The 15,850-nt window shown below is 48.2% G+C and overlaps 3 protein-coding genes across 3 annotated transcripts; 2 read left to right on the forward strand and 1 right to left on the reverse strand.

The window, feature by feature from the left end:
* The first annotated feature begins 6,736 nt into the window (after positions 1–6,736).
* LOC117642668 (cleavage and polyadenylation specificity factor 73) lies at positions 6,737–10,168 on the forward strand. The gene is made up of 12 exons (XM_034381083.1): positions 6,737–7,009; positions 7,195–7,258; positions 7,327–7,424; positions 7,559–7,687; positions 7,786–7,963; positions 8,039–8,128; positions 8,216–8,366; positions 8,443–8,618; positions 8,723–9,181; positions 9,268–9,561; positions 9,646–9,897; positions 10,000–10,168. Exons 1-12 carry the CDS (start codon positions 6,939–6,941, stop codon positions 10,090–10,092), a joined length of 2,055 nt encoding a protein of 684 aa, XP_034236974.1. The 5' UTR covers positions 6,737–6,938; the 3' UTR covers positions 10,093–10,168.
* A 441-nt stretch (positions 10,169–10,609) lies between these two features.
* LOC117642176 (3-ketoacyl-CoA thiolase, mitochondrial) lies at positions 10,610–12,950 on the forward strand. The gene is made up of 8 exons (XM_034380100.1): positions 10,610–10,818; positions 10,999–11,165; positions 11,251–11,382; positions 11,475–11,739; positions 11,861–12,036; positions 12,114–12,314; positions 12,397–12,551; positions 12,645–12,950. The coding sequence occupies exons 1-8, from the start codon at positions 10,800–10,802 to the stop codon at positions 12,724–12,726; spliced, it is 1,197 nt and encodes a 398-aa protein (XP_034235991.1). The 5' UTR covers positions 10,610–10,799; the 3' UTR covers positions 12,727–12,950.
* LOC117642175 (U2 small nuclear ribonucleoprotein auxiliary factor 35 kDa subunit-related protein 2-like) lies at positions 12,936–15,843 on the reverse strand. Its single transcript, XM_034380098.1, has 10 exons — positions 15,707–15,843; positions 15,261–15,352; positions 14,929–15,134; positions 14,753–14,848; positions 14,634–14,672; positions 14,409–14,521; positions 14,181–14,327; positions 13,879–14,105; positions 13,586–13,799; positions 12,936–13,498 (listed from the first exon to the last, which is right to left on the reverse strand). The coding sequence occupies exons 1-10, from the start codon at positions 15,712–15,714 to the stop codon at positions 13,000–13,002; spliced, it is 1,641 nt and encodes a 546-aa protein (XP_034235989.1). The 5' UTR covers positions 15,715–15,843; the 3' UTR covers positions 12,936–12,999.
* Between the last annotated feature and the right edge of the window lie 7 nt (positions 15,844–15,850).

The following is a 15,850-nucleotide window of genomic DNA, read 5'->3' on the forward strand; positions in this document are numbered from 1 at the left end:
GCGTTGGCGTCCCGGGCCTGTCCAAACCGGGCAGCGCAGCGGGCTGCTATTCAATCACCGGGAGCAACCGTGTGGTGAGCTGCCCCCGTCCGAGCCACGGCCAGCCACGGCCCGGCCGGGTCAGAGGGGAGGGCACATATCTCTTTTCTGATCTCTCTCTCTCTCTCTCTCTCTCTCTCTCTCTCTCTCTCTCTCTCTCTCTCTCTCTCTCTCTCTCTCTCTCTCTCTCTCTCTCTCTCTCTCTCTCTCTCTCTGTGTGTGTGTGTGTGTGAGTGTGTTCATGTACCGAGTGCACCGCAAGCCGGCCTGGCCACGCGAATGCATGATCAGTCGGCGCAGGAAGCGATTCTGTAGAATTAATCAGAGGCTCACACGATGAGGTGCCATCCATCGCGCCCACCGAGGGCCCCGCCGAGGGCCGTTTTCGTCGCTCACCGTTCTCCGTCGCACTCGTGGGGCGCGCCGCCCCGGTGCGAGAGAGACAGAGCGACATAAAAGCACGGCCGTACAGCGAGACCGCGCGCCTCGTTACAACTTTGATTAATTCCCGATTGTTGTTGGCGCGGCCCGTTGATTAATTACCTTGCGCGCCACCCAGGCGCGCTGCAGTCGCCGCGGTCACCGTGATTGCTCATTACAATCATTACAATCGGAGCGGCGTGCCGTGCTGCAGTGCAGCAGCGCGATCAAAGGCGACCGGGCGACCCGCGCAAAGCGCTAAACTGTGAACATGACGGGCCGGACCGGGAATGATCCTCTGCAGCCGATTCAGGCCCGTCGAGCGGCCGGCGAATCCGAAGTGACTCGGCCTTCTCGGCGCGATGCAGCACAGTGGGCCAGAAGACCGGTGGAGGCGGCCAAAACTCTAGACGCATTTTGAGCTCCAGAGTCGCTAAATGGGACTCGAACCGGACGTATGACCCCACCAATGGATTGCTCTTTGAACGAGGAATCCATTGGTGGGGTCACACGTCCGGTTCGAGTCCTATTTAGCGACTCTGGAGCTCAAAACGCGTCCAGAGTTTTGGCCGCCTCCACCGGTCTTCTGACCCACTGTGTGCAGCCTGTGACTACTCTCTCACACTCACGGTCAGCGCGTAATGGGTGCGAGAGAGACAGAGCGACGAAACCGCTCTTTGGAACCAGCCTGCAAGTCGCGCCGCTGCGCCGCTGGCCAAGCGCGGTTTGACGAGGAGTCGAGGTGTCAAGTGGGTGCATTCAGGTGTCAGCCGGGCGAGGCGCGAGGCGCGCGCCCGGAGCGTGGCAGAGGTGCTTTACGCTTTTCAGGAGGAGGGTCCGTTCGAAAAGTCATCATCCCCTGCCTCTCTCCTTCTCGCTCCGCGCTGGCCGGTCCGCCCGATTCCGAGCACCGTCTCTCTCGCACGCTTGCGGGACACTATAAGAGAGAGAGAGAGAGAGAGAGAGAGAGAGAGAGAGAGAGAGAGAGAGAGAGGGAGAGAGAGAGAGAGAGAGAGAGCGACGAGAGTGCTCGGAATCAGCCTGTGCAGGGACCCTCTCGAACGCGCCCCATTTGACCACTGTTGTGACCGGGCCGACCGGCGGGAGCATCGATTCCGGTGACTGCGCCTCGGTGCGCCTTGTCCACAATGCTCGCTGGGCTCACTTCAGATAACGACGGGAGCCGATTTGTCAATTACTGGTTCACTTGGCCGCGGTGCCGCTGTGGCCGTGACAGCCAAAGTGCCGCGGCACCGGGGAAGGCGGTGCACAGTGCGCCAGAAGACCGGTGGTGCGGCCAAAATTCTAGACGCGTTTTGAGCTCCAGAGTCACTAAACAGGACTCGAACCGAACGTGTGACCCCACCACTGGCCAGCTCTTCGAACGAGGAATCCATTGTTGGGGTCACACGTTCGGTTCGAGTCCCATTTAGCGACTCTGGAGCTCAAAACGCGTCTAGAGTTTCGGCCGCCTCCGCCGGTCTTCTGGCCCACTGTGCGCCGCTGCTGCGGCACTGCCACGTCCGCGTACGGTGCCACGGTGTAGGTGCGCATGCTAACTCGAGACTCCCTCAGGAGGAGGCAAACGCGGCGGAGAAAGGCGGTTCGATGACGTTTACCCGGGCCTAACTACCACTAAGATTCGTGGCCCGGCGTCAACAGCAACATCATCCGAGTAGAGGTGGAAGGCCCTCGTGGATCACAAAAGAGCGGCAGCGAGACGGCTGCACAATGGGTGTCTGACTAATTTGACACCTTATCATTTCGGGAGCAGCTAGCAGTGCTAGCGCGGAGCAGCGGCGTCCGTGTCCGCGCGTCGCTTTCGTCGCTGTCTCCGTCGCACTCGTGGGGCGTTCCGTAAAGGGGTGCGAGAGAGGCAGAGCGACGAAAGCACGGTTCGGAATCAGCAGCCCGCTGCTGCTGCCCCTTGTGTGCCGCGCAGCACCGCTGCAGCTTCTTGACCAGCAGAGTCGTTTTCGTCGCTCTGTCTCTCTCGCACTCATGGGGCGTCCCGTACGGGTGCGAGAGAGACAGAGCGACGGCACTACACTTCCTGCCGGCGTGCTCCATGCTCCGCGCCATCAAGCCGATCATGTGGCGGTGCAGCGCCTTCCCTCCGGCCGTTGTGGTCCTTACAAGGCGATGATGCCGGCCGTGCCGGGCCGGGCGGGTCATCCGAACTAGCCGCGCCTACCCGGCGTACCCGGGGCACCCGGCCCGACCCGCAGTGGGCCAAAAGACCGGTGGAGGCGGCCAAAACTCTAGACGCGTTTTGAGCTCCAGAGTCACTAAGCAGGACTCGAACCGAACGTGTGACCCCACCAATGGATTGCTCTCCGGACGAGGAATCTATTGGTGGGGTCACACGTTCGGTTCGAGTCCTGCTTAGTGACTCTGGAGCTCAAAACGTGTCCAGAGTTTTGGCCGCCTCCACCGGTCTTCTGGCCCACTGTGCGACCCGGCCCGACCCGGCCCCGCGCCGCGCCGCGTGGACCTGAATATAATGCACTGTATGGTGGCCACCGCTGGCTTTCAAAAGTACTTTTCAATCACCCCCACCCACGCCCCCACGTGTTCGTTCATTCACTCACACATAGGCGTGTAACACTACGACACACACGCATCTCGCAATAGAAAGAAAATGAACCCCGCCACACACCGTCGCAGACAGCTCACGTTTGGCGCAACTTTTAATTCAGGGGCGGCTCCATAGGGTTTTCCGAAGGAGGGTGCAATGATTGCCTGCACACGCGCCCAAAGTAGAGCCTTTTGCCTACCTCCCAGGCGGCCTGTCTGGTTGGCGAAAGTCCAGTCTTGAACCTTGAGCGAGGGGTAGATCACTAGTGTACTCATGTGTACAAATTTGCCCGTACTCAGTGTACTCTTAAGTTCAAAAAGAACAAAAATCACTAGTTTTGCGACCAATTTGGCGTTGAGTGCCGTTTAAAACGCTGAATAAAGTCTTATAATGTTTTCAATTGTGAAATTTGTGAGTAAAACAAGGTGTACTCACCCGTACTCATGTACTCATGTGTACACTAGGACGCTGTGTGATTCACCCCTCGACCTTGAGTACGCAAAGGATTCCTCGTTCGAAGAGCGATCTATTGCTGGCGGTTCGAGACCCCTTTGGCGACTCTGGAGCTCAAAACGCGTCTAGAATTTTGGCCGTCTGCGCCGCCGGTCTTCTGGCCCACAGTGTGCCGCGGCCTGTCGGCCTGCCTGCGGCTCGCAGCAACAAAGGTCGGTCGGACCGATGATCCACGACTCGTAATAATAAATAATAAGGCCGGCGTTTTGGCGTGTCTCTGGGCGACGATATTAAACGCGGTAAACGGTCGGCCCTCGTCATTTCATTATTTGGTTGTTTCGTTATGCCGCATCTGAATGTGAACGCGAATCGACGTGGCTAATAACAAGGTTGGCGCTGGACGCGGCGTGGGACCCGCTTCGCCGCCGCCTCGGACTTGGGACCGTCCTCCTCCTGATGCCTCGCCATGCCTCGCAGATGGTGCGTGCGTGTGTGTGTGTGTGTGTGTGTGAGTATGTGTGAGTGTTTGCCGGAAAAGCTCGGGCTCGTTTAATCGCCATAACAATGACGACACACTTGGCAACACTGACAACAAACACGAAACAAAACGACTTGGTTAATTGCGACGATGGGGCGGGTCTGGTTCGCGCCCCCGTCCGCACCGTCCGGCTGCTCGACTTGGACAGACTAGTGTAGGAGGCCTCCCCCCTCCACACACACACGCGCACACGTGCACACGCCCCTCTCGCGACAGTCAAGCAGGGGTGGGCAAGGTACTGTCGGTTCTGTACCTAGGTACTGTACCGGTAAAATTCAAAAGTCAGTACCTAGGTACTGTATTCGGTACTCGAGCAAGTCCAGTACCTAGGTACTTTACCGGTACTCTCGAAAGTACCTAGGTACTTTTTAGGTATTTTTCAGTGCTTCAATAGGTGGACTTATTCGGGCACAACACGACATCACGAAAGGGACATCAATTGTTTTCGTTCCTTTTAACTTTCTTGCGTCAATGACCCATCGTTTGTTTTGCCGTCTCGCCGCGGTCTTCTGGCCCACAGTGTGCCGCGGCCTGTCGGCTGCCTGCGGCTCGCAGCAACAAGGCCCGGTCGGACCGAATCCACGACTCGTAATAATAAATAATAGGCGCGCGTTTTGGTGTCTCGGGACGATTTAACGCGGTAAACGGTGGGCCCGCTCGTCTTTATGGATTTGGTTGTTTCGTTATGCCGCATCTGAAGTGAACGCGAATCACGTGGCTAATGACAAGGTTGGCGCTGGACGCGGCGGGGGCCCGCTTCTCCGCCGCCTTCGGACCTTGGGACCGTTCCCCCTTTCCTCCCATGCCTCGCAGATGTGGTTGTGTGTGGCGTGGAGTATTGTGAGTGTTTGCCGAAAACTCGGCTCGTTTAATCGCCATAACAATGACCGACACACTTGGCACACTGACACAAACACGAATACCAAAACGACGGTTATTCGGTGGCGGGTCGGGTTCGCGTCCCCGTGACCTCGGCTGCTAAGACTTGGAAAGACTAGTGTAGGGGGCCTCCCCCTCCACCACTTACGCGCACACGTGCACACGCCCCTCTCGCGCAGTCAAGCCTCATGCCTCACACGGCGTCGCGGGCGTCCTTGTCCTTCGGTCCCTTCGGTCCTTGGCGCTGAGCTCGGCTTATTGAGCGATCCCTCCGCCACCTGCTTGGCCTGCCTGGCCCCGGCGGCCCGCGGGCTGATTCCGGCCGGGGCTCTCCGTCTCTCTCGCGCACAGTGGGCCAGAAGACCGGTGGAGGCGGCAAAAATCCTAGGCGCGTTTTGAGCTCCAGAGTGACTTAGTGGGACTTGAACCGAACGTGTGACCCCACCAATGGATTCGAATGGATTGCTCTCCGAACGAGGAATCCATTGGTGGGGTCACACGTTCGATTCGAGTCCTGTTTAGTGACTGAAGCTCAAAACGCGTCTTGAATTTTTGCCGCCTCTACCGATCTTCCGGCCCACCGTGCGTGTGAGCCGGCTGATGTGACAAGCATTAGGCCGGCTAGGGGCGCGGCATTGCAATAAGGGCGGCCTGCCCCATCTCTATCCATCTCTCTCCATCTCCGTAATGCGCGGCATCCATCACACATCAACATATCGCCCGCGGACGCCGCGGGCCCGCCGGGCTGCCTCCGAAGAGAGTCCTCATTTGTCCGCCGCACCGCGCCTCCCCCGAGACCGAGAGAGAGAGAGAGAGAGAGAGAGAGAGAGAGAGAGAGAGAGAGAGAGAGAGAGAGAGAGAGAGAGAGAGAGAGAGAGAGAGGGAGAGACGACCCGCACGTGACCCGCGGAAGGCTCACGAGGCCCGCGGGGTCGCGGCAAGTGCGTGCGGGTGAGTCGATAAAGGTTCAGCGGACCGATTCCGAGGGTCCGTTTTCGTCGCTCTGTCTCTCTCGCACACGTAGGGAACGTCCCATGAGTGCGAGAGAGACGGAACGACGACGGCGACTCTCGGAATCAGTCTGCAGCCTCCCTCCGATCCGCCCCGCTTCGACACGCACCGCGTTTTGCGGGCGCGTCGTGGGAAACTTTATCATTGCCGTGAAATAATGGCGCACCAGCTATCTCTCTATCTCCATCTCTCTCTGCCCTTCAAAATGAGGGAGATTTTGCAGTTTTCTCGATTTTTCTCGCGTCTGCCGCGGCAGGCCGCGGGACTGAGTGCCCGACCTATCGGCCACAATTTTTTCAACTTTCAATTCTTCTCCCAGATTTTTGTTTCACAACATGTGTCACCTGGTGTAGTGGGGAATGACTGACACCAGCGCAGCCGAGCGTTTCAGAAGAGCGGTGTGACACTCTGTCTCTCTCGCACCCTGCAACCTCATGATGGTGAGCCCCATGTATGGGACAGAGGCAGAGCCTGGCAGAGCGAAGAAACGTCTTTTCTGAATCACAATGGAGCGCCCGGCTAGACTACTTCCCTCCGCATGGAGCTGCGCGAAGTGATGCCTACCTCGCAGGCGGACCAAAGTGGGCCGGGCAGAAGCACGGACAGACGGCTGTATTGCAGCTCGCAGCAGGCTCAGGTTGGCTCAGAATTTTTTTCTGAGACTCGGCTAGCTACTCATATGTCTCTTTTATGCTCGGGTAGCCTCAGAACTCACGTGTAACACAATTTGCAGCCCCTGTGCGTAAAGACCTGAAAGACGTTGAGACGCAGTGGAAGTTTCTCATAGCACTAACTGCAAGTGAAGGTATGGTGGTGGAGGGAGTGGAGGGGGGAAAGGGTTAAGGGTTGATCCTCTGTTTCTTTTCGACAACAAACAGGGTTGAATAACACATAGTTTTGTATCGTTTATGCTTCACCCGTTTGTAAAGAAACTGTTTCATGAGGCCATGCACTTCAGCAAAAAGGATTTTCTCTAGTTTACATCATTGACTCCCTGGAGCGGCCGAGTAGAGAACCAAAATGTCATCCAAAAGGAAACCGGATTCCCAAGTGCCGGCAGAAGAAAGTGATCTTCTTCAAGTCCGACCACTGTAATTACATTTTTCTTTGTTTTCTCTGTATTTAAAAGCGTCCTATTCCATCTCCTTCGAATCTGTTCCGGTGTCATTACTCCTGTGTCCCGAATATTTTAATATATTGCAAGAGGTTATGTGCCACTGTGCTGCAATGTCAGTAAATTTTAGTTTCCCTTTTAACCCTTTTGCCCTTCTTTCAGAGGAGCCGGTCAGGAAGTCGGACGATCATGCATAATGATAGAATTCAAAGGAAAGAAAATAATGGTGAGTTCTCAATGTCACTGCTTTTACGAATCTGGTTATGTTTGTTTACCATTCATTTGCATTTGCAGCTCGATTGCGGAATACACCCAGGTTTATCTGGAATTGATGCCCTACCATTTGTCGACTTGATTGAAGCAGATGAAATTGATCTTCTTTTAATCTCTCAGTAAGCCTCTTTGTATTCTTTGGGGAAAATTTTCTAGTTTTATTTAGCTTTGCATGCATTTAAGTATATTATTTTGAGATTTTCTCATTTTGAAAGCTTTATGTATCTTATGGTTTACAATCTATCCCACTCAGCTTCCACTTGGATCATTGTGGTGCCTTGCCTTGGTTTCTCCAGAAAACAAGTTTCAAAGGTCGATGTTTCATGACACATGCTACCAAGGCCATCTATCGCTGGCTGCTTTCTGATTACATTAAAGTCAGGTAATGTTTAGCATTATTGGGCAACATATATTTTAACTATGTCAACTTATTTTATCCCCACAATATAATTAAAAGAATATTTGTCTATAATTTTTCAGCAATATTGCTACTGAGCAGATGTTGTACACTGAGGCTGATTTAGAAGCAAGCATGGACAAAATTGAGGTCCTTAACTTCCATGAAGAAAAGGATGTTCTTGGTATCAAGTTCTGGGCCTATAATGCTGGTCATGTCTTAGGTGCTGCTATGTTCATGATTGAAATCGCTGGTGTCAAAGTAAGCACTGTTGGTATGTCTTCTTAAATGTATATCTCTAGCTTTTGACACTCTGATTTGCTTGCTATCCTCCAGATTTTGTACACTGGTGATTTTTCACGTCAAGAAGACAGACATTTGATGGCAGCTGAAATTCCAAATGTCCATCCTGATGTTCTTATCACAGTAAGTCCTGGAGTTATTTTTTTAGAGTTTAGAAAAAAATTGAGACAAAATCGTGTGCTTGCTTACATTTATTACTTTTAATCCCAGGAATCAACTTATGGAACACACATCCATGAGAAGCGAGAAGACCGTGAAGGAAGGTTCACATCTCTTGTACATGATATTGTCAACAGAGGTGGTCGATGTCTCATACCAGTGTTTGCTCTTGGGAGAGCACAAGAGTTATTACTAATCTTAGGTATTTCTTGATTTCAAAAGTGTATCTTTGTCTCCTGAGTGCTCCAAATTTGATTTGATTTTGATGTTCAATGCAGATGAGTACTGGAGCCTACATCCAGAACTTCATGATATACCTATTTATTATGCATCTTCTTTGGCCAAGAAATGTATGGCAGTATATCAGACATACATCAATGCCATGAATGACAAAATCCGTAGACAAATAGCTATTAGTAATCCATTTGTATTTCAACATATATCTAATTTAAAGGTAAGTGGAATTTTTTTGAGATTGCAGTATTTTTTAAAGCAATAAAGTTTGATCCAATAACAATCCATCCATTTTCGTGTAACTATTTTTTATCTATTTCTTAGGGTATTGATCATTTTGAGGATATTGGTCCCTGTGTGGTTATGGCCTCGCCTGGTATGATGCAAAGTGGATTGTCTCGTGAACTCTTTGAGTCATGGTGCACAGACACCAAAAATGGTGTCATCATAGCAGGTTATTGTGTTGAGGGAACACTAGCTAAAACTATTTTGTCAGAACCTGAGGAAATTGTCACAATGACAGGTCAAAAGCTACCTTTGAAAATGTCAGTGGATTACATTTCATTCTCAGCTCATACTGACTATCAACAGACAAGTGAATTTATCCGAGCACTCAAGCCACCTCATGTAGTCTTAGTTCATGGTGAACAAAATGAAATGAGCCGTCTGAAAGCTGCTCTGCAAAGAGAGTATGAGGATGATCCAACAACAAAAATGGAAATCCACAACCCGAGAAATACTGTAGCTGTTGAGTTGTATTTCAGAGGAGAAAAAACAGCCAAGGTAAATCATTTTGGACATTATTTGTCCAGCTTAAAATTCTCTGTACCTTGTCATATCTAATTGGAATTTTCTTTAAAAAATTTCAGGTCATGGGCTCTCTAGCTGTTGAGAAACCAAAGCCTGGCAATAAGCTCTCAGGAGTTTTAGTCAAACGCAATTTTAATTACCACATGTTATCACCTGCTGATGTGCCAAAGTACACAGATATGAGAATGAGTTCAGTCACCCAGAGACAGTCTATTCACTACTCAGGGTCTGTTCCTCTACTAAAACATCTGCTGGCACAAATATCAGGAACTGTTGAACCAATCGACGAACACAAGATTCGTGTCTTTAACAGTATTGATATCAATATAGAAAACAAAATTGTTACAATGGAGGTAATATCCCATTACAGTTTAAAAATGAAAGAGGCTCAAGACTTCCATTAAGTTTTCTGTATTAATTTTTTATATTCTTCACAGTGGTCTGCTACTCCAGTAAATGATATGTATGCTGACTCTGTCCTAACTGCAATACTCCAGGCTGAAAATTTGGATTCGTCTCAGAAAATTCATCCTGCAGCCACAAAGTTGGATCGCATGCACTTCAAAGAATGTCTCATTGAGATGCTGCAGGATATGTTTGGTGAAGATTCCGTTCCCAAAATTTTCAAAGGAGAAAAGCTCTATGTCAGTGTGGATGGAAAGAAGGCCAACATTGATCTATTAAATTTGGTAAGTTTTCATCAAGAATAGTATCTATAATAATTAAATTACAAAACTTCATTGAAGTATGTCCTGCTCAACACCCCTTTCACTTCCATTTCTATTTTACAGGAAGTATCCTGTGAAGAAGATGAAACATTCCAGCAGATAATTCAAACCGCAGTCACCAAGCTTCATCAATCTCTAGCGCCTGCACATATTTAAAAATTGAAAGACAAAAATGAAATAGAAATCATGTACAGTACCATGAACTTTCAATAAAACTTGCCACCACACACTACCCATTGTTTTCTCAGTCTTGGAAACATCTCACCATTACAAGTTGTCTTGTAATTTTATAAAGCTCTGGCCGCTGACGTTACTTTCCATTACGATAAGCAAACGTCGCCTCGGGCAACTCTTTGCGGACCACTGGCCAGTCTCCCTCGACCTATGCAACAACACTGGGGGAAGTACGGCGGCCAAAAGTCAGAGTTTTCCATTCTCAGCACGGTTCGCACCAATTTTTCAAATTCGTTCCTTTTCGTTTTATCGGCGACACTCGATAAGACGGTTCCAATTAGCCGGATGATGACGTTTGTCTCGCGCTCGACTCACTGAACTTCAAAGTACGCGCGCTCCCCGCCCCCGCACCCCCCTTTCCCTGAGCCTCCCCTCCCCCACTCTCGCACCTCTCCCCTCCCTCCCATTACCCGCCCCCTTCCCCCTCTCCTCCCTCTCCACTGTGCGCACTTGTGGAGCCGCCGGCTGAACTTTGACCAGGCTCAGTTTGTTTTCCCTCATTCCCATCATATCCACCTTTCATCGCGCTGGTTGTCTGTCTGGCGAGCCGCTCGAAGGTCCACCCACAACCCAGTGCTCTTTGAGACCGCACCTCGTGACTTGCGCTTTGAGCAAACAAGTTCAACATCATGTCAGCCATCACAAAGGGTAATGTTAATGAAATCAAATTGACTATGGTTGCAAAGCTTTGCTGTCGCGGTATGACTTCGAGCCTGGTATTCGCCTGGGCAAACCTCATGATCATTTTCAGATTTGTCTATTCTCTCATCTTGTCCTTGTCGTAACTTGCATGAATCTAGTGTAGCGCTAACCAAGTTGAATTTGTAGGAATATTCATCGTTGCTGCCAAGCGCACACCATTTGGTACATATGGCGGCAAGTTTGTGCAGAAGAGTGCAGCGGATCTTCAGCTGACCGCTACCCAAGCTGCTTTGGCTGCTGGAGGCATCAAACCAGAGCTTGTGGACTCTGTAGTCTTCGGAAATGTGTTGGCTGTGAGTTCCATTCTTCCACCTTACGAAAACGGTGCTAATTTTACTTCCATTGTGTCAACTAAATGATTTTTAAAACACATTTCAGATAACTTCTCCTGATTCAATTTTCATGGCACGCCATGTGGCACTGCGAAGTGGTATTCCAATGGACAGACCTGCTCTCGCCGTGAACAGGCTATGTGGTACTGGATTCCAGTCTGTAGTCAATGGAGCCCAGGTAATTGCCATTTGTCCGGCTGAAGCACAGCAACTGTAATTTACGTCACAATGGCCTTCTGAAAATTTCCTGTACATTTCATGTTATTTCAGAGTATTCTTGTTGGTGATTCCTCTATTGTTGTGACTGGAGGCGTTGACAACATGAGCCAGGCTCCTCATGCTGTAAGGAACATCAGATTTGGTGTAGGCCTAGGGGCTCCTCTGCAATTGGAGGACACCCTCTGGGTTGGACTTACCGACACTTATTGCAAGATGCCCATGGCAATCACAGCAGAAAACCTGGCGGAGAAGTACAAGATCAGCAGACAAGAAGTCGACGAGTTTGCTCTTCGTTCCCAGCAGCTGTGGAAGAAAGGTGCGTAGAAACTTTCCATGAATCCCGGACACCTCACCACATGTCACAAGCCTCTACACTAGTAAGAGAGTAGGAGTGAGGTTTCTCAAATTCACTCACTAATATTGTTGTTCATTCACAGCTAATGATGAAGGCCGTTTCAATGAAGAACTTGCTCCGGTAACTATCAAAGTAAAGAAGCAGGATGTCCAAGTCACTGTTGATGAGCATCCCCGCCCTCAGACAACTATTGAGGGTTTAAATAAGCTAAACACTCTGTTCAAGAAGGATGGTACTGTCACTGCTGGAAATGCCTCTGTGAGTACTGACAAGGGACTTAGTTTTCTTGGGGATGTACATTCAAAAGATTTTAACTCATGTTGTTTCCTCCTCAGGGAATCTGTGATGGTGCTGGCACAATCATTCTGGCTAGTGAGGAAGCCGTGAAGAAGCATGGTTTGACTCCTTTAGCTCGCCTTGTGGCATATTCAACTGTTGGTGTTGAGCCAAGCATCATGGGAATTGGACCCGTTCCTGCTATCCAGAATGTCCTGAAAGTAGCAGGAAAGTCTTTGAATGATATGGACCTTGTAGAAGTAAGTGTGTGAATGCCTCTCCATAATCCATTTTTTTGCTCGACTGAGGAACATTGATAAAAATTTCGCCCTGCCCTTACAGATCAATGAAGCTTTCGCACCTCAAGCTTTGGCCTGTGCCAAGGAGCTCAAGTTGGACATGAACAAGCTGAATGTGAATGGTGGAGCCATTGCTTTGGGTCACCCTCTGGCTGCGTCTGGTGCGCGTATCACTGCTCACCTTACTCACGAATTGAGGTAAGCCCCTCAGATTCAAGCGTCTAGGTCTACTTGTTACTTTTGATATATGTGTTTTTTAATATACCTTTATTAAAATTTTTTGTTTCGTAGGAGGAGGAAAGCCAAGTTCGGTGTCGGTTCTGCCTGCATTGGTGGTGGCCAAGGTATTGCACTTCTCCTCGAGTCCGTGTAAGAATACCAAGAGTGCAAAGTCTGCTTGATGTAATTTTTAAGATCCAAGTCTGCGAGTCTGCTCAAACCACATCACGCTTAACAGTATTTTATAAAATCAAGTCATTTTTTTAAAACCCTGGCCTTTTACATGTTATTGTTGATTTGTTATTGATGGCCTCTGTGTCTTTTCTAAAAGTTTTTTTATGATGAAATATTTTTATGAATAAAAATGATTAAATGCAAGTTTATTTCTTTACTCAAAAATGTTAACAACTTCATCTTTCATTTATATTTATTCCCTGGAATCTGAGGAATTTGAAGAACCTGACCTAACACGGCTTCTCTTTTTTCTTCTTTTTTCTTTGCGATGTGATTCTCTTCTAGATTTACTTCCCTTTTTCAGTTTGTCATTAAGAACTTCACTATTTTTCATGTTCTCCTTCTGGGATGCCTTGTCATGAGATTTATCCTTTGCCCCAACAGACGAGGAATCCTGAGACAGGCTCTCATCATTTTCCAAACAGTCTCTCTCTCTGTAGTCTGTGTCCCTTTTAGAAATTCTTTTTTGCTCCCCCTTGTGGCTGTAATCTTTTTCTTCACCCTTGCGTACCTTCGCACGCAATCGTTCTCTACTCCTATCTCTGCTGTAATCCTCTCTTCGCCTACTACTCCTTCTTGAAGAGCGATCTTTCTGGTCACTTCGGTGAGACCGCACACTATTGGCACAGTCTGTCGAAGACCTGTGTTCCAGTGGAGGGGAGGGAGATGGGGACCAGCGCCAATCTCGCCGTCTGCAATTCGAAAATCAGAAGAAATAAAAATTACACTTGGTCAGGCAACTTCCCAACAAGGTAAAGTGGTTTGAAGGCCAGACTCACCGGTGGGAGTTTGGAGGGCTTCCAGACCAGGATCTGTCGCGGGACCGCCGGCTGCGGGAGGAGGGTGTCAGGTCACGGTCACGTTCACGCTGCTGCTTGCGCCGCCAGTCCTGCTGGTCGCGGTCGGCAGCATAGAAGGCGTTCCGTGGGTTGCGGAAAACGTGTAAAAAATTGCAAGCCCGTCCTTTGGGGCAACAGTTCTTGTGAAACTGACCTACAAGTCAAAAGTTTTATCAGCACCAAAAGCGCCTGGTAGCAAAAATACAAAACAGTAGTTTTATGATATAGCTCACCACAAATGGCAGCTTTCCAACTATCAATCGTTACAAATTCAACATTTATTTGCTTCCCTCCATAGAAGCGTCCATGAAACATTTTGAAAGCTTTAACTGCATCTTGCGCACTCTCATACTCTATGTACACATTGCCTCGGAGGTGAGGTTCAAAATTGCAACAAACTTTGAACTGGGAAATTCTTCCAACACGTTCCCATTCTGGAAGCACGTCTTCATAGAAATCACTGTGAAATCAAAAAAAGCTTTAGTCAGGATAAAGATTAGCAGCCTCCAGAATGAACTTGAAATTAGCAACTTACAGGAAGTGGTGATATGTTTCAGAATCTTCATATTCTAGCCAATCATCAGCTGCTTCAAGTTCATCAGGATTCATTTGACGTAGTCCAATGTGGTCATAGAAACCAGGTACAAGTAAAACTCTACTGATAGCAGGTCTTGTATGATTTCTAGTGAAAGAGGGGGAAAAAATCATATATGAAGTAATAGATCCAGCATTGCAATGAACAAAATATTTGCTTACTACATACCGTGAACACCTATCACTAAATCTACAGGCACCAGTCTTGGTGAAAAATGGGCAAGGCGGTCTATCAGGATTTGATGATGAAGCCACATTTACCTCAGGAGGCATTTCCCCACCCTACACCACAACAGCAAAATTAGAAAAACATCACATATTTGTACCATGAGAAAGGACGCCTTCATGTTTGAATCATCATTAGAAATGCATGGTGGTGAACAGGGCAACATACCTTATTAATAAAGTTTTCTATTTGCCTCATCAGCTCCTCCTGTGAAGTCAATTGTTCAGCTGTTAGTTATTTCCATAGAAACACAACAATGGAAAAACTCCACTAAGTGGATCAGTTACCTGTTTCTGTTGTTTCTCTTCTGCTATACGCTCCTGTTCTTTCTTGGCTTCTTTAAGTTTACGTTGCTCCTCTTCCCATTCTTCCTTTATACGAAGCTGCAAATTTAAATTAAGATATTTCAGAAATGCAGAACAAAACAGATGATCCAAAACATTGGCCAACTATAGGAAGTAACCTCTTGCTTTGCTCTTTCAGCACGAGCCAGTTTAAGGCGTTCTTGACGATCTCTCCAAGCTTTTTCGGCTCGTTCCTCTTCAGCCAGCCAAGCAGCATTTCTTTCAGCTGACAGACGGGCTTCTTCTTCTTCAGCAAAAAGTTCTAGAGCTCTTTGCTCTGAAAGCCATGCCTGATACTTTGGAGAATTTTCTTTTCGTTCTTGTTCTAAACAAAAAGTAACATGTGTTGCAAAGAACAAGTGTTGTCCATCATGATTTTAATTGGAACACTATCACATTACAACTGTAATAAAAGTGTAATAAAAGTAATTAAGTGACAGTAGACAGCTACCTTTCTTCAAAATTTCATCCCTTTCCTTAGCTAATTTTTGGCGAATTTTTTTCCTTCTCATCTTCTTTGCTTGAGCCCTCCATGTTCGGTGGCTGTAAAAGAGGAGGTTCACTTAATATATGTACATGAATTGGGACACAATACAACATTCTTAACATGTTTTTATTGGTGGAACAATAAATTCATTGTAAATTATCATGGATTGGAAACACTCCAAATGGCCAGCTTAGAAGCATGTCATGGCTTGCTACTTTCTCTGCATTTCACTAAAGGTCATAAAATTATATTTCATAAACTATTTACTGTTGCTACTGATTAGATAATTTGGTAAACTACAATCTATGCATGGGCCATCCTTATCCTAACACAGGCTTAACCTCACAACCAAGATGATCTACATTTAGTAATGATTTTTAAAACTGTCATTTGAATCAAAATTTAATCACCTTCCCATGCTGGAATCTCTGATGCCAGCATTTACGCAAATCCACCTTGAGACATTAAATCAGCAACAATCAAAATTCAACTTGAAGTTCTCATCGTTTTCACTGTTTTCGTTTTCATCTCCAAAACAAAACACAAAACAACAA

The sequence above is a fragment of the Thrips palmi genome, unplaced genomic scaffold (assembly GCF_012932325.1).
Source record: "Thrips palmi isolate BJ-2018 unplaced genomic scaffold, TpBJ-2018v1 HiC_scaffold_16, whole genome shotgun sequence".
NCBI classification, from domain to species: Eukaryota; Metazoa; Arthropoda; class Insecta; order Thysanoptera; family Thripidae; genus Thrips; species Thrips palmi.